A 22,197-nucleotide genomic window follows, 5' to 3' on the forward strand; every position below is an offset into this window, starting at 1 on the left:
GCTTTGTTTTTACATGGCAAAACATTTGTTTCTATAACTAATACAGACTAATTGTTTTTTCATGAGTTTTGAAACTGGGCAACCAATTTGACAGAAAGTCTGTTCTGACTTATGAAGTGTGAGGAAGGCTTGTTCAACAGTTGCATCCTTGATTAACCATGTACAAGTAATTATCATAGTATAAGTATGTTTCAAAGCTTCTCTCTTCTACCTTCTGTGCGTTTGTGTTATATAAATTTTATTTTGAAGAGATCCAGTGCAGGTCCGTTTGCTTACCCACTTGTCTCTTAAGAGATTATTTTACAGAATACAAACGTATTTAATGTTAGAATACTTTTCTCTATTTCCACACAGTTTGGAAGGTGAAAATGGAGAGGGCTATTATTTAGAATTTGTGTACCTAAACTGTACTTGAATGTCCAACTTGAATGCATTTTGAGCTTGCCTTCCATTTATTTTGTTATTTTAGCAGAAAACTGCAAACTAATATTTAGGAGGGGAAATATTGAAGAGTTTTGTTCATATTACATATAATTTCTCATTTGCTTGTTATTATTCTTCACTTGCAACATGGATTTTGTGACAGTGCTTGCTTTTGAAAAGATGAGAAATTAAAACTTTTGTTTGAAATTAAATAGATTTACTACCTCAGCTTTGGACTTGTATTTCAAGGTGCATAAATAGTATACTGTAGAGCTTTTATGCTTCTTTCATCATCATGGCAATAACTAATACAAGCCTTTGGATGATTCTGGGAGCTACATGTGCTTTTGACTCTTTCTTAGCCTTCAAATCTGTTCACATCTGCAGAATGCTTCCAAGCACTTTCAGTGCAAACAGATTTGAGATTTACAGCACACACAAAAAATGACGTGGATGCTTGGGTTTGACTTGCAGGATTTTTCTGTAAATAAACATCATCCTGTGTTACAAGTACAAACCAATTTTTACTGGAAGACCTGCAAGTCAATGAGCCAAATGTCACATACATTTTGGCAGATTAAGCACTGACATTCATGTGACTGTAACGCAGAGTACCTTTGTCCTGTTACTGAATAGAAGCTTCAACAAAGGCAGGGAGAAAAATGCTCAAGTAAAACAACAATAAGAGACTTAAATTATCCATAGTGGCTTGTAATATATAGAAATTCTTACTGTGCCTACTAACGCCTGAAACATTGCATGTTACCTTGTTTGGAGATAACGCTTATTACTGCTTTCCAAGATGTATGCAGTTGAAGGAGACACGTGCTCTACATTCCAACACTGCAACAATTGGACCTCTGGGATGACCATAATTTCTTTGCTTTTTTTCTCTCCTCTCTTTCTTTGCATGTTAAAATGGCAAGTTTGTAAGATATAGTGGGGTTTTTTTGTGTGTGGGTATAGGTGTATATATGTATGTGTCTGGATTTGTATAGGTGTGGATACACATATGCATGTATGCATATACATATATATGTATATGTTTATATGTCAGGAGCAGTCTGCCAGTTTTAATGGACCAGCCTTACCTAAAATGACAACAGCTGAATGACATAGAAGGGTAGCAGCTGAGGCCTCTTGCTAAAATGACAGCCTGTTAATCTAGTTTGGCTTTTCTCCATGCAATGAATTTGTAGCTGTTTAATGCAGGTCATATTTCCTCCCCTACTCCCTGCTTTACTTTTAACACACTAAAAGCTCTTTTAAAGTATTTTATGTTAATAAACAGAACTGCATGCTGTATTGTAGATCTCCTGAATTAATTAATGCCAGTTTCTTTTGTATGTTTTTCAATTAAATATTTGCCTTTTTGAGAGGTTCTTTAATGTCCAGATTCATTAAAAGTAAAGCGCATTGTCACTCTGCTAGAAAAAAAACAACTGATTGGAAAAGTTTATGTTAAATTACTTTTCTTAGATCTTTTATGTGCAGAGCTTGAAACCTTGTTTGGCCTAAATGTTCCTTTTAACATATGACCATTAAATTGTGGAATATGCATAAAGTTGAAATACTTTGTCCATAAATTAAGCTCCTGTTGTTTACTGAAATAAAACTTTGGATGAGATATTTATGAAATCTTTACCAGCAAGACTAGTTGAAAGAGTAAACACTGCTCTTACCTCCTTTTTTTCAGCTTGCTTGTTTTACTAGTGTTCCTCTCTCCTAAAATATATCCCCCACCTCTTAGCATGGAATAGAATACTTGTGCCATGGTGCAAGGTTGCAGGCTGAGCAATGAATGGGTACAACTAAGGTACTATAAAACTGTCATGCTGAGAAGAATATCTGTGCCTTAGTTTATCCTTTTCTGGACTGGACACTGTTACAACCCTTTTTCTTTTTGGTAACGAGCACTGTTGCTGCCTGTGATGCTCACGCGTCTGTGTGTATTTCTTAGACAAGGATGAGTGTTCGAAGGACAATGGTGGCTGCCAACACGAGTGCATCAACACGGTAGGAAGCTACGTTTGTCAGTGCCGCAATGGGTTTGTGCTGCATGAGAACAAACACGACTGCAAGGAAGGTAAGTAGTAGCGTATCTGAACAGTAGGTAATACAGCTGTCTTTTGGAAAGCTCTCTGCAGCTCTCCGTCCCAGGAAAAGAAGGGGGAGGAGGGGAGGGATCTTGGTGATGGGGTTAGACACTTGGGCCTAAATTTTTCTCCTCACCCCAGCATTTCTGCGTGGTCAAGTTTGAGGCACCACGAGAAACCCAGTTGGGAAAACTTGTGATTATTGGCCACTCAGTTTAAGCGCTTTTAATACTGCTGTTAATTGTAAAATTTCAGAGCTGTGCTAGAATATTTATCTAATATAGTATTAAACACAGGGCTAGATTTTCTGTGGGGAAGCCTGGTGAAGTTGTCGTTAGCACGCTCTCCATTCAGTAGTAGGTAGTCTCCCCACAGCCGGGCTGAAACTGTATCCACCCTTAAGAGACTGCTTTCTGGGTTTATTTTAGGGGACATATTCAACAGTCTAAATGCCAATCAAGTCCCTTCTTCCTGTTTGCGGTCTCAAATTGTGCGTAGCTCCAAGAAAACAGTAGTGTCTGGGGCTGAAGCAGAGTTTAGGCTATCTGCAAATGAACCTTAAGTATGCAATATCATGTTAACTACTATAATTTCTCCAGGCTGTATTCTAGCATGGGTGTAATTTGCTAGTAAAGATATGCCCTTTGTGACTCACTTGCGTTGTCACTAAAGTCTAAAGCCTCCTCTAGAAGATTCTTGTTGAATAATTCTCTGATGCTTATAAAGTACTTTGAGGTTGTTAAAATTTAAATGCAAAAGGATGTAAGACAGATTTTTACTTCCTGCCTTCCTTATATTTTAGTTGTATTTATTTGCAGAGAGGCAATCTTGTGATTCAGTTATGGTGTAACAGGATGTGAATGACTAAGTTGTTCTTGGTAGATACTCACAACTTGGTCTTAGCTGTTTTCCAGTTTAATGTATGTCTAGACACTATGGTTTAGAAATCAAAATAATTGCTCTGTAGCTGCAATATGGGTGTTAGTGGGAAGAGATGAAAAAAAAAGGTTTTTAAAATGTTTAAAAATACCTATTGAAGTTGGATTGGCAAGATATCTCTTGTGGATTTTTGTACTTATTTGTGAGGAAAGCAGAATGGAAAGAATAGCAAAATATTTGATTATATTTTAATACTTTGTTTATATTCTTTTGATATTATTTGTTTCAAAAAGATGGCAATCCATTGTAAACAATAGCATACGTTTCATGACAATCAGTTAACAAGCATGCTGGATTAGTTGCCGTAAAGTGTTTGCCAAAGCGGATGAGCATGATTATGCACACTGAAGTGGGTACTTAGCTATCTTCCTAAAGATCCTTTCTGTAAAGTGGGTCCCTGACAGAAAAGCGTCCTTTTCTGGCTACATCTGAATGGAGATTTCCAGACTAACCAATGCTATTGTTATTGGCACAGCTGAATGTGAACAGAGGATCCATAGTCCTAACGGGATCATCACGAGTCCCAACTGGCCTGACAAGTATCCCAGCAGAAAGGAGTGCACGTGGGAAATCAGTGCCACCCCTGGGCAGAGAGTCAAATTAGTAAGTTTCTGCCTACCCTACCTTTTTCTCTTCACCCAAACCTGCTTCTCAACTGACTACTCAAATGATGTGAAACTGTTGCTAAACTTTACTATCAATTTGTGGTCAAAGGTAAATCTCTTTAAAAAACAAACAAACCCCAAACCTGCTGACTCCTGTCTGTTCCTGAACAGCTGGGGCTACTTAATATTATGGAGCTGTGAATTTAAATTTGTGGTTATTGAAAATACTCTGGATAGCAAAGGGCAAGAAGAATACTTTCCTCTGGTCAGACTTTACTATACCAGTGTAGCAACGCATAAAAATTGCACAAAATTTTGTCAAACATGGCAGAAAACACTTGCATGAACTTTAATGCATACAATATGCAAAATTACAGCTTACAAACAATCCTCTCTGCATGTCTTTAGCATTTTTATTCTCTCTCTTTCTTTTAATTGTGCTTTTCAAGGAGGGAAAGAAGACACAGAAAACAAGAATGTGGACTTAAATGCTGCACAAAATTTTAGCCTAAATAGATGAGTAACCTAAGTAGAGTTAAGGGACCTTTGTGTCCAGTTGGCTGAGGGCAGTACTGGTGGCTGAGGAAGAGCCATCAAAGCTTAGGGAGCTTCCAGACTTCTTGAAGTTATGCAGCCTCTGTACAAAGCCAATGGCACAGACCTGTCCAGGGTTTTTTTCTGCTCTGTCTTCAGCCCCAATGTTCCTTTTGGCTACCGGACTTAGAGGAGCTATATGGCTGTCGCTGCAGTACCAGGCAGCAAGGGAATTCCACCCATTGTTCCAGATCTCTCACTCATTTGAAGAGGAAGTTTTGGATGCTAAGAAGATGGTATTATGAATTTACATGCAAAATCCCTCCTGATGGGTATAAAATAATAAAAAAAAGTTATAATAATACCTGTGGAGAAACAAAGCACAACTGAGGTTTGCACAGACATGCAGAGTCCTTGTTCTGATAATAATCAAAACACCAGCCGTACAATTGGAAGAAGAAAGAAAGGATTGTTGTCCACATAGAAAGACTGCAAAAAGGAAAAGAACAATGAGCTGTCTTTATGACAGAAGTTATCTTGCATATCTGAAAAGTCTGATAAAGTAATATTACAAATGCTTGGGAGCAAATAAGCTGAAGAAAAAATATCTCTGCTTAAAAGTAGTAGAAGCAATAGTCTACACCGATTTACAGATAAAAGGCATAGCCGAAACCAAAACTCCTGACGCTATTATGGGATCATGTGTTGATCTCTGTTCTCCAGGAGTAAAATGGTTAAACTCTTCCTGCTGAGAGGGGGTGAGGATGGTGAGTGGTGGCTCTGTCCATTCAAAGGGTGAGAAACAGGTTTTCAGTGCAGAATGCCTTCCTACTGACACTTCTGAACAAGTGAACTTCATCCTGTGTGTGTCACCCAAAGCTCACCACAGGCATGGGCATGTTTCTATAAAAGACTTTTCAGTACTTTTAAATTCAGCAGACAAAGCTCACACATAAAGATTTCTTTAGGGAAATATTGTGTGTGTCTGCTTCAAAAGAAAAGGTTTTTAAATTGGCTTTCTCCAATGAAATTGGAGAAATTGGACAGAATTTTTCTACACAGAATTTTCAAAAATACCTACATGATTTAGAGTCTGAAATCCACTTTTCTGTGAAAGCTCATAGGGTCAGTCTCCTAACTTACAAAATCTTCAAAATCTGTCTGGTACAGCAAATTACTGTATTAATAATACTAATACAATACTTCCACTATAGATATATGTTTCTTCTTGGACTTTCAAACCAAATTTAAGTTTATTCCTCACAGTTTACTTAGCCAAATTAAACAAGGAGAGAATTGATCTCTTCATGCTAACAAAAGCACAGGAATTGTGAGGCTGTTCTTCATTTTGTGGGGAGGTTGGTATACAGAAACTAATCTTTTCATGTAATTGCTCTCACACTGATAAATCATTGAAGTCTCTTCCTGAAAAGGGTGAAGTTAAGCATTCTGTGTAATTAGGAAGCCTATAAAAAAATGGACATGCACTTTGGAATTTTTAAATGAAATGTGCAGATAAAGATGGCTTTGAAAATGCATATACCACAGAGACGGAGAGAGAGATTTTCATAAGCTGATCAGCCGGGTGTTTATAAGAGACAGACTTAAGTATTCCATGCAGGCAGCTATCCATAAGTGCCACCAGCGTATCTACTCAGAGTGCTATTAGATAGCTTCTGAACATCCAATCCTTACTATACCTAACACTCCTGAATAGCCTTCCCACTAATGAGACCATCAAAGTGGGGATTGTAGTCAAGTTGGACTAGATTTTCAGAAGTATTTGTCCCAGGAAGATAGTGTGATTTAATCGTACCACAGGTTATCAGTAAACATTTGGCACTAAACAGTACAGAGAAAGTTAGTAGCAACTCCTTTATTATATTCAACTTTAAGGAAAGATGGTGTCAATTCTCTTTTTTTCAAGCCTGCTCATAGTCCACTGCTGGGAACTGACTGCTTTTCTTTAAAAAGGGAGATTGTTTCTGTGTGTTTTAAAAGATGACTTGTTTTGACCTTTTAAAAGATCTAATATTAAAATTTGCTTTTCCTTTTAGAAAATCCTTTGGTTCTATTTATAATTGCTAGAATCAATTGTTAGAGTCGCAATGTATTTAGGACTTTCTCCTGTTCTTCAGTGGAACCTAATATAGCACGTACCACTTATCAAGGTAACATCTCTCTAATAGGTTTGGGAATCCCAGTGATAATTCAGCTATTAAGAATAATAGATCCCTCATATGGTGAAACTGACTTTTTTGTAATGATCAGAAGTGAAAAATACTAATATAATTTTCCTTTAAAAGAAAACTAAATTATACAGGCTGCTCTTGGACTGCTATTGATTCCAAATTGGCTTGACTCAATTCTATATTTAACTAACTCCCTTACAGTTAGTTTCTCAGCTTTTTGGTTTTATTAATCCATCAGATTTTATTTGGTTATAAATGACAACACATATTTGGCATCGTAAAAATAAGATGGCTGACTGCAATTTAAGAGCAGCAGGAGAAACTGCTGCACAGCTGTTTTTACTGCCTCTGCAGTTTCCTTCTCTTAATATAACCCCCAAATTTTCTTGTGCAATGAACCTATATCCATTGTATCATGTAACTGTCCAGTCTTCACAAGTCGAAAGTGCTATTCTGGCTCTTCTGGCAAAGTGGTTTTTATGTTCGCTGTTCATATTTCTTTTAGGTCAGCTGTTAATATAAAGTGCCATCACATTTCATATTGGCTGGCTTCCACAAGGGATTCAGTAGACTAGACTTGCTTTGGTGTACCAGGTAGAATGTGTAATTATGATATATCTTCAGTATTTAACAGTTTTTTTCCTTTTAAATATTGTTTCTTAATCTCTTATTTTTTTCCATAACTCAGGTGTCTAGCTACTCATTAGGAGCATTTATACTTAGTGTTCTTATGATCTTTTATTGCCTGAAGCAGATTCTGATTTTTGCCTTGAATTTTAGGTTACTTGTGAAAATTCACAAAGAAATGTATGTTTATATTGCCTTCTCAGTGTTTACATGAGAAGAAAATACCAGCTCTTTAATTCTAAGGTTTCTGGTTCAAATTTGGCTCTGGTCAAACAGTTGCATCTGAAGTCTTAGATGCCTACCTTGAAATAAATTTGTTGATACCAGTCAAATCTTAGAAGATAAGCTTCCTTATTTGAAAAGCAGATATTAGTTAGATGTGTTTTTAGCAGTTTCTGTAGGGTAAGACATACAAATTGGGGAAACGTCTGTGGTTGGATACTCTGCATTTGAGTAATCTCAATTCTGAGAGTCTTTAAAAGTTAGTTGCCCAGGCTCTACCCCTAAAGACTCACAATTTACAATTTTTAATAGCGCTGAATTTGTCCTCACAAGCTGTGTGAAACCTGGGAGCAATTGTGAGAATCTCCAGGAACTGAAAAGCTAACATAAAAGTTTTCGATTGTAGGAGAAACATCGCATATCTGAAATGAAGCTAAGCTTGTGATTGCTGTGTTCAAGCCATTGCAGCAATTTGCATCTTCTTGGGAGAGTTAAGGAGGGCAAAAGCAAGTCTGATGGAGTTTTTTTAATAAAGTCCAAATCCTTTTGCTATTTTTCACAATTTGCTATTTTTCACAATGACTTCACTAGCAAAAATGTGATCTTAATATGCTGGGTACAGTCAGAAATACTGTTATTATTGTAGAAGTTATGTTTCTAGATAGTAGGTTAAACAATATAATTTTTGAGGAGTTGTGTTGTACATGCTTTACATATACACACTGACATAGAAAGGTCATTCTCAGCTGTGTAAACTGGTATGAGGTACATATCTAGAAAAGGGCATTATTTTTCATGAATGTTTCAAGGCCTCAACTATCTGAGGAACAAATAGATTTCTTGCTTTCTGGTTTAATTGAATGTAAAGTGAAATTTGGAATAATCATACAAAATATCAGTACAAATTCAATAGAAAGGTAGTAGTATTCCATATTTGCTATTATGTTATGGGTACTAGTGTCTCTTTTATGAAGGATGCCTTGCCAATTTTTTAAAATTCACTGTCTTAATTATTATTCCACTTTCTTAAAATCAGTATGTTATTCAAAGCTACAGGCTTTTAGGAGCAGAAAAGCTCATTTAACTGTATGTACATTGCATTTTGAAACATGTTTGCAGTATATATTTACCTTACAAATACAGTAAATATAATAATACATTGAATCTCTTTCTTTTCCAGACCTTTAATGAATTTGAGATAGAACAACACCAAGAATGTGCTTATGACCACTTGGAAGTGTTTGATGGTGAAACTGAAAAATCACCAATTCTGGGACGCTTATGTGGCAATAAGTTACCGGATACTCTTATTGCTACTGGAAATAAAATGTTCCTCCGATTTATTTCTGATGCATCAGTTCAAAGAAAAGGCTTCCAAGCAACACACTCTACAGGTCAGAAAATCAGGATGTGGTTTACTAATAATTTCCCCTTTCTTCTTCAGAAGGAACTGGGATGATTTATTAGGCAACACAATCTTACAACTAAATGTAACAAAACCTTAAAAGCAGTAGGAAAAGTCTGAGACTGGAGAAAATATTCTCTATAATTTAGGCATGCCTTTCTCTCTCTTTTGCTTGCACTCTTTTGCTTGCTTGCTGACTCTCAAATTTGTCTTTATGGTAATTTTAATTTTATAGGTAAGTGATTAAAAGACTTTGAAACAGGATCCAATAAAAGACTATGGCATAGACAATCTAAGACATGTTTCTTAGAATTCATGCTATTAGTTTATAGAAGATTCAATAGCTTCTGATTGTATTTGTAATGGCGGTACTTTACTCGGGCATGTGATGTACCTCTTACTTTCCTGTTCTGACTTAAAAGTCTGGGCTTTGTATAAACAGCTATTACTTTCCTGTAGATCTGAAAAGAAAAGACAAGTCAAATAGAATAGGAAAAACAATACTGAAGACTTTCTTAACATCTTAAAAATATAATATTCTTCACATATACCATTTAATTTTGTGTTTTGTAGAAAACACTGAAATTTAAAATAGTGTTGTGCAGTTGCATTAGTACATTTCTTGGGACATTTTCATAGTATGCACATCACTTTCCTGAGGTTGCTTGGTGCATAGTGACCCCTAGTGCTAAATCTGTGAACCTCCAGCACCCCCTCTGAAGGTTTTTTCTTTTTTCTTTTTCTTTTTCAGCTGTAATGTCTGTCTTTGCCTTCCACAGTCCATTCTCATTCAGGCAATATATTGGAAATAAATATTACTGATGAAGGGATTTATAACTATCTCTGCTAGTACACTAGGCTTTACTGGCAGGTAGCAGTTATTATTAGAAGCTAGTATGCAAACCAATTAGTCACTTATCCATACCATTTGATTTTATCCCCAGCGTTCATAAAGTTGATGTGTAATGCTCACCTAACAAGTCTTCATACATTAATATAAACACACTTTTCTCTTTTTTTTTCCTTCTGCTTTGATAAGAACAGTTCTAAATTTCATTAATTTAATTTCCCTTTCAGAGAAAACCAGTAGGCAACAGAGTTTGAACAGTTTTTCACTCTTCATGTCCTTGGCCTGGAAAGTGAAAGTTTTTTTTTTTTTTTAACCTGTTGTTCAATTTATTTTTCTTCTTATTGAAGATCCTGTTTTACAAAAATGGCACTACATTTGCTTTCCCTACCACAGTACCCTTGCTTTAGATACAAAATTAGATAGGAATGGTAATAATGACTTATTATTATATTACCATGAGGCAAATGAAGGTCAGAACTCTTTCTGGGAACAGGTATTGTAAAACTACTGTCTTATTTACTTTTTCACTTTCAATTTGCAGAGTTGAAGCAGTCATTATATGAAAGAATTTCAAATTTATATTTCCTGACTCTAGTTACATTATGACATGATGGAATTTCCCTCATATATGCTTACTTGCAGTTTTATATGCCTTAACTGTAAAAACTTTCTGAGCATATATAATAGTGTGTTTCTGAGAAAAGCTGAAGAATAAAATCTGCCCAGTTCTTAAGAATGCTGTAAAAATTATAAAATTTTGCCCCCTTAAGATTGGGCATTTATTTCTGTAGTCTGTTTTTGCTCAAAACATTCATTAAGTTAATTACGAGCATGTGCTGTGAGAGGCACCGCAGAACACAATTCGAATGAGAGATGGCACAGAATTTGCAGCCTTTTCCTGCCATCTTTAGCAAAACAGAGTCATTCAGCAGGAATTTTACCTGTGTGCTTTTGAACACACACATTAATGAATAGATATCTAACAAGTGTTTAGAGTGTGTATTGTATTTTCTTATTTTATTTTCTCTAGCAAATAATAAAAGGCAGTATGCAATGGAAGTAGGCAAGATTGCTTTTAATCCTGTCTAGCTGTGCAAGGATAGATAAGGGGAGTGGAGGAAGCTGCTCTCTTCACTTCTGGCATCTGGGTGGAACTCACTCGGTGGAAGGACTTGTGTCATATAACAGCTATGAAACAGTCACTAGATCCTATACCCAAAGGTGTCTGTGCTCCTGTATTCCTGGCAGTGTTTTGGATTGATGTGTATGACCTCTACAAATCTTTTGAACACTGTCTTTTTTTAATCTTGATATAAAATTTAGCACTTGTCAGGCTTTTGAGGTTACCTTGAGAACAGTTCAAAGGATAAATATGTAATACGTGATAATAAGAATATAAAGTTCTATTTCTTCAGCAGGTCCAGAGGTTAAAGTTTCAGATTTTTTTAAATGAATATATGATTCCTTGTGCACAAAAAACTCTCACACAAAAAAATGAAAATTTAACATAAAATTCATACATCTCATGTTTAGAGTTTTGTACCATAATCTCCTACATAAAAATCTTTTAAATATTATTTTAAAATATGAATCAGAGAGTCTATTTCCTCTGCTAAATCACCAACTTCATGATTTAATGACCTCTTTTTCTAGTAGGTCCTACTGATGATGTTGATTCCTCTTATGTGACACTTTTTGGCTTAAGATCCTAGCTTCAAAAATTCCAAATTTGAATGAATCAAACATTTCAGACCACAGGATAAATCTGCAGTAGCAGGGCCAATAAGGTTTCAAAAAATAGATTGGTTAGAAAGGCTTTTCTGGACAAAGCAAAACCTATAAAATGTGGTTTTCAAAGTGCCATGTACTTTTGGCATTTCTGTTATATTTTCCCTGTCAGAAAAGGCATAACCCATTTAGAAGGAATTTATAAAAATGCTTCCAACAGAACATTAAAAAATGTTGCCCAGGGAGTGATTCAGATGCCTGAACACTGGCATCTGGTTCCCTTCTAGACCCCCTCGTCTATCGTGCCTGGCCTCAGCTGCTGCTGCAGAAGGTTGCAGGTCTGCTGTAGGTCCTGTCCCATCTGCCAGCCCAGTGAGGACGCCTCTGGCAGACCTGGGCATCTCAGGTGGCCCTAGATGTATGTTTATACTCCTGAATCACTCCCTAAATGACTGATAGTTCAGTATGGCAATGCTGTATCAAACTTAAAATCAGTTTCATTAGTTCAGGTAGAGTGGGAGCTGGTAGGTTAAGGTCTTCCCGTCTGTCCAGCTTATTAAACAGCCAAGAGACTATGTCATTTTTATCCTTAAGGTTGTAAGAGGCCTGAGAGCCCCTAAAAAGGAGAGGAAGCGAGAAATAGATGCCTAATAGTTTTTGTTCCTTAGCTGATGTAGAAAAAAATCTTCCATCTGAAGCTGTCAGATCAATAGCACTTTGGAAGTCAGTCATATTTGTTTGCAGTGAGATATATGCACTACATCTACAGCAGAGCAGATATACCTGCAAAACAGAAAGCAGCAGTCAGTGCAGCTAGGTTAATTCTGGTATCAACCCTAAACATTGCTGTGTGGTGCTGCCCTGTTCTGTGCAGACCCATCACAGTTTGTGAGATGCTGATACGGAGCTGCATTGTGCAGGCTAGACGTAGACTTTTGAAACTACAATTCAGTACTAAAGGAATTGAAAAATTGACTTCTGATTTCCAAAATCAATACTTTCCCTAAAAATCTAAGGCTATATTCCTTGGGAGGAGAGTGGAGGAAAGGGAATTGCCATACCAGCTTAAATTTTCTGCAGCTGCTAGGGAGCTGCAGTATATACGAGCTTAAAGAAATGGTGCAGCAAGCACAGGGAAACAATGTGGACAGTTCATTAAACATTTTATCCTTTAGCAGCTGTTTTGTGTCTGAAGCAGGGAGGATTTTTTTTAATGCTGGCAACATTCCAGTCCAAAAAAAAGGGAACAGAAATCACAAAAAAGAAGAAATTATCAGTAAATTAGTGTAAAAATGAGGAATAAATCTGTGTGCAGAATCCCAATTTTATCATATGCTCTTATCTGTTCTTCTAAAAGAAAGACTTCAAAATTTCAGATTGAACAACAGATCATGCATAAATGGATTACTCCACTTACATAATTTGTTTTCTGTTTGTTTTCCTTAATTTCCTTATTAATAAAAAATACATTTTTCAAAAATATGGATTTGCTCATTATAATCACCAATTCCTACTTGAAATATGACTCTGCACAATATAACATTGCAGTTGGTCATGTTTAGTGCAGGTGGAGTCAGTGCCACTGCAGTCTTATTCAAATTCTCTCTTCACCCAAACTTAGAAGTGTATGAGTTCTGTAATTTATTTCAGATTATTATAAAATGATCAATGTACATTTGATCAAAATGTAGATAAATTATCTATTCATTCATAAAAATAGAGTAAAAACTTGTGAATGTCAGATTTTGGTTAAAGCTCATTTGCACTTGGTGTTTTTATCTGTTGCTGTAAGAGGTGGCTTATTCTCGATGAGAAACCAAGACCAAAACTAAATTATGCTGTTTTTGTCAAAATCTTCATAGCTGTAAAGAAAGTAAGTCTCCACCCATCTCCTGGAAACATAATAAACAATGCATTTTTTCTTTTGAATATAATTTTCCATCTGCCTTGTAATAGCACTTTTAATTGGCAGATGCAGAGCAGCTATACATTTAAATTATTGTAAAAGCTAAGCTCACTGGAAATTAGAATAGAATACAAATTTTAATTATAACTACTGAAAATTTTTAGATTCGAAAAACTATATATTTTTTTTGTTCCATGTATTTTCAGTAGTTTCTGTTCCCCTTGAGCAAACTGGCTAAAGAACAGCTTATTGGACTATACAGTAAGTTCATTCATATTTAATTATGAACTTTTAGAGCAGGTGCAAACAAGCTCTCAAGCAACGCATTTTACTGGTGAGTACAAATAGAGATTTATAATGAAAATAATGGTATGGTGTAGGACAACAATATTCTCTTTAGGACTTTTCTCAGGAGCATGGTGCTCTCTGGTAGCAGCAGTTTTCTCCCAGCCACCGTCTTTTGCAGAGAAATACCTATTTGTGCCCACGAATGATGTAGCAAATGTGCTAGCAGGCTCAGCAGCGGTGCCCGGTGTTGAGCTGGCTCTCTGTGCACAGCGTGGACAACGATGCTGATGCTTCTGCAAAATGCTGGGCTGCTGTGGGCGCTCCCACTGGTTGCATCCCGCTCACGTGCTTGACCAAACTGTGTTGGTCACCCACGTGGAAAGGTTGGCACTCCTGAAATGTGGATGCCCCACTTGCAGCATTTGCCTTGCTGACCTTAGGTACCTCTTGAATGTCTGTCTGAAGAATTTCCTATCCCTTGAACTACTTTTCTTACAATTGTGGTGTTCCCTGTCTCTTTGTCTTTTACATGAAAATTGTTTATGAAATATGCTCAAGTCTTTGTAGTTATAAAAAAGGATATATGTAGGGGAAATTCAGAATGATATATTATCCTGAGCTTCCTCCATCGACACTTGCTCCTGGTCTCATTTTTTTCTAGTTTGTTTTATCCATAATTGGGCTTTGTCAATTTGGGAGTGTCCTGTACTCATCTCAAGCCCTTTACTAGACAAATGGCCACAATGCAACCGTAAGTTTCTATTTAGAACTCAGTCCAAAATACTGTCTAAAACCACTTAAAAATATGGATCAATTTCAGCCTTCTGTATTCAGTGCTTGACACCAAACATTCTTTGGCTGATCTGCTTATGAAGTAAAACTCCACTCAACCTGAATCAGGCCAGGCATCTACAGAAAGAAAATGCTTGTTTACACTGATCAAACTTCTTAGTCTGTATTTTTTTTTTCTTCTATACAGAGTGTGGTGGTCGGCTGAAAGCTGAAACCAAGCCCAAAGATCTGTACTCTCATGCTCAGTTTGGCGATAACAACTACCCAGTTCAGGCGGACTGCGACTGGCTCCTGGTGGCAGAGCGCGGCTGTCGAGTTGAGTTATCGTTTCAAACTTTTGAGGTTGAAGAGGAGGCGGATTGTGGTTATGACTACGTGGAGCTCTTTGATGGTCATGACAAGTCAGCTATGAGACTTGGTCGATTTTGTGGATCTGGGGTAAGTAACCAGGTACTAAAACTTACTCTTTCTTTTTTCTCCAATAAATGCTAAAAATAAAAAGAAAGATGGGGGAAAGGGGAAAAGCAGCAATGGGTTACTACACCATATAATGAACATACCAGATTATATGCTTCAGAATGTACTGTGTATTTTTTAAGCAAAATTAAAGATCTCTAAAATTTCTTTAAATTACAGATTTCAAAATTTCTATGACTTCTAAAAACATTCCCTTTAAGTATTTTTAGTATTTTCAACTAGTAAATTATCTTCTCTGTTCTCTGGGGGAAGGGGAGAGGGGAGGGGGTCGGGTGTTTGTTGTTGTTTTTTGTTTGTTGTTGGTGGTGTGTTTTTGGCCCAAAGCATTGTAATGTTATGTTACATTTTAGGAAGCTGACAGTGGAATGTTTATCAGTTAGCATCCTTAAAAAAAAGTTAGCAATGTTCTCCCTTAAGGAGAGAGAAATTCATTGGGGCTGGAAATTACCACATTAGAGTTGTTTCAGTCTGAATGAACTAGTCATATCTTATGGGGGGCAAGCATTTATAGTATGTTCATCTATTAGTTAAATCTACTTCAGGAAAAAAATGCTCTTAAACTGAGAGTGTACTTTGGGCCCGTCTTCTCAAAAGCATCTCTGTCATGTTTTAATTGTGACACATGGTGGAAATTGGCAAGGTGACATCCTGAAAAGGGCGTATCTTATTTCTCTTTTCACAGTTGCATTGTTCTATTGTCTGCCTTCCTTGTGAAAGCTGGTGACATGGTCTCATGAGTCCTTATCAGTTCTTTATATATGTGTAGGAATGCAAGCACACTTTCATACGTATACTCTTTGCCTAGATAAAAAGTCTGAAAGGCTCTACATGAGATGGTAGGAGCTCATAATTTACCACGTGCCACTTTTTGGATTCATCCATTGTGCTGGATCAGACATCTCAGTCGTTCAGACTAGTTGACTGTAGGTGAAGCCAACTTAAAATCTTTGGGGCACTTTTAGGTCACTTAGGGAAAAAGGAAAAGTGCTACCACAGAACTGCAGGCAATAGTCAAAGAGAAATACTACAACTGATGCCAGCATCTACTACTCTATGAACAACAACATTTTTCCTTGCAAGTATGCCTATTTTGCAAGCAGGAGTGCAGCAGGTTGGAGCATTGGCCCAGCCTCTGGCTGACAATTTTTCTCTCTTTTTTTTTCTTGATTTGGGTGAATGACTTCAGAACAAAGCACATACCTTTCCTATCTAATCCCATGTTTCCTATTAAAAGCAAAATAATCTGAGCTGAAGGAGAAAAAAGGCACTATAAGTATACATTACCACCTTTTCAACTTTGGACTTGGTAGTTCAATTTGTACTTCTGCATCAGTGTGCAGCTTCAGTAATAAAACAGGCCATCATGAAGAATAATATGTGATTACCTGAGTCAGTTGTTTATCTTAATTTAGAATATTATATACAGTCCTGTCTGGTCACTTGCATGACTAGAGCAGAACTATTGGAGAGATATGGGAAGGAGGACAAAAAAGACAGCAGTTTAGTTTTTCTTTATCTCATAAGTAAAGATGAAAGAGAGATTCAATGCAAACTGGAGAGTTTAAAACAGATTCAGAAAGTATTATGCAACATGGAGATTTATACAAAAGTAAAAAGTTACAATGGATAAGTTCAACACTTCAGCCAGCAGATAAAAATTCAGACTTCATGATTTAAACTGATCTCCAGCTTTGAGGAATTTGGGTTGTAACTTCCTGAGAGTTCACCTAAAAATTTGCCTGGCAGAGTGTCTTCATCCTCTTAGCCTTTAGGGCCTAGCTCACGTCAAAGACAGGGTGTAGGTACTTAATATCTATCATGTAAAGGTAGTATGGGCATTTCCAGTGTGGAAATTTGTATGTTCTCATTGTTCTTCTAGTCTGCATTATTTTCCAAAAATCCAACAATGCAAGCCTACAATTTAGAGTTGAATGAGTAGAAGTATTCTGTTAGCTACACATGGCAGTATATGAGACCCAGTGGAATTACACAGCAAAGTATAAAACGAAAAGAGAAATATCCAGAAGAAAACCTGAATGAATGGGATAAATAGACATCAGTGTGGACAGATCAGTCATTTATTTGCTTATTCATTTATTTTAGCCACCAGAAGAAATTTATTCAGCGGGGGAAGCCATTTTACTCCACTTCCATACCGATGATACAATCAACAAGAAAGGATTTCATATACGATACAGAAGTATAAAATATCCAGATAGCATGCACACCAAAAAATAACACAAGAACCTCTGTGCCAGAAAAGGAGAGCAAGGAAGAAAGAACGCACAATGGAAAGGAGGGCATGCCTTTTTTTTTTTTTAACTGAAATTATTAGCACAAATGTTTTATATGAGTTCAGTTGGAATGACGACTTATAAGACCAGAAAAAAAAAAGTTCACCTGTCCCAGTGGAATAGATATGATGACAATGTGCAGACTTCATACTTGACTGTCTCTGCAAAGCTGGTGAAAGGACTTTGCATGCTTCCAGGGAGAATATAAAAGCTTTTGTTCATGGCTTGACACTTGTCATGGATGTGTGCAGATTCAATCAGTTGAATTCAGGGGAAGTGACCCTGCAGACTGTTCTTCCTTCTGACAATTGTCTGGTGTCCAGGAGAAAAAAGGCTCTTTCAGGTCACACACTCAAAATACTGTCTTTATATTTCATTCTGGTTGCTTTGATTTTGTATCTTGGATACAGTGTGTACAAAGACATGTAAGAAGATATGAAATGTGACAGTCTTCCTACATTGTTTTGTGTTTTTTATGGATTCATCTGTCATATCAGGTTATCAGTGTTTTGAAACTGGAAAATCGTATTTCTGAAACATAAATGATTTTAGAGCATTTTGTTTTACTAACAGTTAAGTCTGAACTGTTACATTGGTCATCACTAGCTGAAGACTCAGAATTTGAATAATGTAAGCATCTGAAAATATTAGGTTTACTGATTAAGTAAGCTATCTCTGATGATGTGCTCTAATTTTGCACTGAACAAAGAAAGACTGAGATAAAAACCTGTATCCATGAGAAACAATTAAGAATCATCTGAAACTCCTCCTACTGATTTTGTTTTCAGCAGTAACTTTGGAACTGCAGCTAAGCTTTATTTCTTCGGACCTCTTTGTGAATGAGTTAATTGTCTGTTTTAGCTAATCAGAAATGAAGCTACAGAAGTATCCAAGAGAGAGGTTTCCCAAAGAGTTGAGAGAACAGGAGCATTTGTTTTCTGGGAATAAGAGTATTTGTGATGGCAAAAAACCCAACACAACAGACCCAGGATTTGTTATCAAGAGTGAATTCCTATGGTGCTATTCTGTGAACATTAAAAGCAAAAACAAACCAAGAAGTTTTAGACTTTTGAGCCAACATCTTGCAGATCATGAATGTCTCACTATGCCTGGCTGCATCTGAAGAATGAAGACTTACTGCTCAGATGAAGAGCTTGTTGCAACGGCAGCACTAGTCCTGTGGAACAACTACTACTATTGCCTTAGAAATCTCGCACATGATCAGACAGATCTTCCTGTAGATACACCTTTAATTTGATAAATAATTTGACGACTTGGACATTTTAACATATGCTAACAAAAGGATCTTTGAGCAAAAACCCCATCTGCAGAGCAAGATCATCTGCTGTAAATAGTGACCTGCTTTTGATGTAGAAATATGTTATGTTTAGAACTGAAATATTCTGTGCTTTAGGCCATGCGTGGCTTTAGTCATAATGTATATGCATTCTGTAAGTATTGTATGAATGAGTGCTCCAGAAGAGTGAGAGGTATTGTATGGGTGAAAATTGAATTGTTTCTTTATGTGCCAAGTTCTATCAGGACCCTGTTTGACTGTAGCAACTTTTCTTTAAAGGCTTCATAGACAGATAATGAGGATTTCTAGTTGGCAAGAATCAGGTTAAAATGAAGTATTATGTTTCACTTACAAAAAATATTATTTTGGTATCCTTTGATGTAAGTTGCTACTCAGATTAGCTTAGTTTCTGTTACCTTACTATGAACATACATTGGCACTAATAAATCTGTTTTTTTTTTTTTTTTTACAAAAATAAAAACCAAAAGTCTGTATAGATGTCATTGGCTGTGTTAGCACCTGTATTACTGTTAATATATTGCCATTTTCCTTTCCTGACAGCTTCTGTGTGTGAAGCTCAAAAACTGAATCATTTTTGTATTTTTATAACACTGCTCCACTGCCCTTTTTGGTTCATTTTTCAGGGTGTTTGCACAAGAAGTGAACAGCATGCATTTTCTCTAAGGCCTTTTACTACTAAATCCTGTCACAAAACTTTCAGCAGTTAAAAAACAAAACAAAACCTACTCTTAACAGTAATACCTAATTTATCAGCAGTGTTGGATTCCTGTGCTGCAAATTTAAGAGAAGAGCAAGAACCAGCAGCAGCAGCATCTCCCTAGCATTGGTAGTTAAAGGAGTTGGGAAAGTCTGAGGCTGGGAGCACGGCTATGTTTCCATGTAATCTTTTTCCCTTTGACTTTTCTGTTCAGCCTTCTCTTAATATTATTTTCCTACCATTTGCTTGACAAAATATTCAGGTTTTCCTCTTCTCCAAATTTGGGGGTTTTATTCCCCTCAGGGTTATTTTTATCTGACCACGAGACTAAGCCAAGATTGTTTTTGGAAGGGTTTTTCTTGTTTATTCTTACAGGATCTTTTGTGTATAAATCTCACTGCCCTATATAAAATAGTGCAACTGGAGTAGTTGTGGAGGAAAGTTAGACTGAGCAAGCCGAAGGCAAGGACACCATGTAGTGTACTTCCAGGACCCAGTGAAAGGTAATTGTTTGGGGTCATATCATGGTGCTATCAGATGTTATTAAAAATGTAGTTATTTCTAAATTCTAAGAGTTTTTTCTTGAAATAATGAAACTCACATATTCAGTGAACTCCTAGTTTAATGGAATGTACCTTAGAGAAAGTAAATCTCATACAACTAGCAGAACAATATAAGAACAATTCAAAAAATCATTTATGCTGATGAAACAGTGAAAAAAATGTGGTTTCCCAAAAAATCTTTGAAATGAGGAAATTTGTTCACAATTCATTGTCTTAAGTTTTTACCTGTTGAGTAGTCCACAAAACAAGACACAAAATCTGACAGGCTGGAGAACCACCTTTGAGACCTAGTTGCAATGTATTTCTTGACAATACTCCCAGCAGGGTCAGGATGTTACTAATATATTCTCATTCCTAATTACCACAGCTTTCTTCATGACCTTGGGCAAGCTGCTGGATCTGAATTAATTTCTTCGTAACATGATGATAAATATTTTTTCTCAGTTATGTAAAGATCTGATGTGTGCTGAGTATTATTCTTTAATGTTTTTAAATTCAGCATAGAACTGTCAGGTTGACGGAATATGCTGTCTATTGGGCTTGTTTTGCTGGCTGGCTCTTGAAGAATTTAAGCATGTAGCAGACCAGATTCCTTGATCAATACCATGCCCAGATAAGAGGGAAGATATATTCATGAAAGGCTTTTCTTTCATCCTTAAAAACACACACACGCACATACAAATCATTGGTATAAGCCAATAAAATAGCTGCCATACATGAGAGCTGAAGGCACAGCTGAACTGAATAAAGCAAGGTAGGTGTACACAAAGCAGATATTCCGTTCTTTGCAGGCCATCTGTTGTAACCTGCAGCACATTTGAGTAATCCTTCTTTGCTCTGAGAACTGTGAAATAGCTGAGCAATCTACACTGACATGAGCATGGGTAAAAGCCAGATAGATCCTTAACATTATTGCAGCATTTTTCTTTCAGTTAAGACAGCTTGCCTTTTGAACAATTGTGTTTAAAAAAAAAAAAAAAAAAAAGCCTAGATTAATTGGGTGTAAACTTCATGCATCTGAGGGGTCAGTCTTTGCAATTTTTCTATGCTGCCAGAAGTGCAGGTGGCACACCTTATTTTTTATAATGGAGGAAATTGCACACCCTGTGAGGTCAACAACACTATGCTAACTGTAGCTGAGGGCTGAGCCACCATGGACTCTGGTCACTGCTGAGACATGCTAGAATTTTCTTTTATAATTAAACGTTTATTTTGTGGTCAAATTTATGGATCTCAGAGTTGGTTATGGACCTGGTAATAAGTAATTTCAAGAAAGTACTCAGACTTAAAATAGACCTGACCAGTATCCAGAAGGAAATTTTCCTTTCTCTCCAGGTCTTAAATTGGGCTCAAATGAGTAACAAGAGGGGATGGGTATTATCACAGTAACATATGTAATCATACAGGTTGGCACCACTTTATCTAAAGGATTGCTCTTCTGTTATTTTGATTTTATTATTGCTTTCAGTTGATCAGATTAAAAAAGGAGCAAAACCAAAAAACCTACCTCTTCCTGAAAAAAGAATACATAAAGATACTAAAGATATTACTACATTACACTGAAAAAATAAGTACATGTAGTCTCCAAAGTCAACACTGTTGCAGAGCTCATGTGTTAATTCTGCAGTGCATCTTTCATACATGCTTTATGCTGTATTGCTTTCACTTATTGAAGGAAAAGTTAGATGATTAATTAGATTGGTCACTAAATTTTTTGACCAGAAAACAGAAGATGAACTCCAGGCAACCTGAGGAATGTCTTGCTTTAAGTTTCTGCTGGTGCATATCCTGAGTAGCTGCCTCCTTCTGAGAGGTATTAACACTGTGTTGTGGCTCTTCTGGGGTGTTTTCCCCCCATCTCCCAGCAGTCTCAGGCTTTGTTTCTCTGAGAACAATAGTTGGGGCACACTTATGAATATGATTCCTTGTGATCTGATTCCATATGAGTTGATTAAATTAATCAAAATAATAGGCAGCTGCTTAATACCATTGTTGCAAAGAATCTGGCTGAAAAGTCCTTTAAAAGCAAAAAGAACAAAGGAAATTGAAATTTTCATATTTTTCTTTGTAGCAGGTTTTCTCATTTCTGTGGGTTATGCACTCTGAGTTCACAACGGAAACAAGGTGTAGCAGTTGCAAAAAATATTTAAAGTATGGTGGTATTGGGTGAATGGTGAAAGAAAACGCTAGCAAGCCTTGTGTCTCTGTCTTGATACCACCTCTGCAATTGTTTTCTCGTGC

At 36.6% G+C, this 22,197-nt stretch overlaps 1 protein-coding gene across 1 annotated transcript in view; it reads left to right on the plus strand.

Annotated features, from left to right (window-relative positions):
* The window catches only part of TLL1 (tolloid like 1), a 144,306-nt gene extending 125,118 nt beyond the window's left edge, over nt 1-19,188 (plus strand). Inside the window, exons 17-21 of the mRNA XM_013942199.2 lie at nt 2,384-2,509; nt 3,934-4,061; nt 8,819-9,032; nt 14,795-15,045; nt 17,188-19,188. Of these exons, the coding sequence (XP_013797653.1) occupies nt 2,384-2,509; nt 3,934-4,061; nt 8,819-9,032; nt 14,795-15,045; nt 17,188-17,322 (854 nt within the window). The 3' untranslated portion in view covers nt 17,323-19,188. The remainder of the gene's footprint in view (nt 1-2,383; nt 2,510-3,933; nt 4,062-8,818; nt 9,033-14,794; nt 15,046-17,187) is intronic.
* Nucleotides 19,189-22,197: the final 3,009 nt, after the last annotated feature.

This window comes from Apteryx mantelli, chromosome 5, assembly GCF_036417845.1.
Source record: "Apteryx mantelli isolate bAptMan1 chromosome 5, bAptMan1.hap1, whole genome shotgun sequence".
NCBI lineage: Eukaryota > Metazoa > Chordata > Aves > Apterygiformes > Apterygidae > Apteryx > Apteryx mantelli.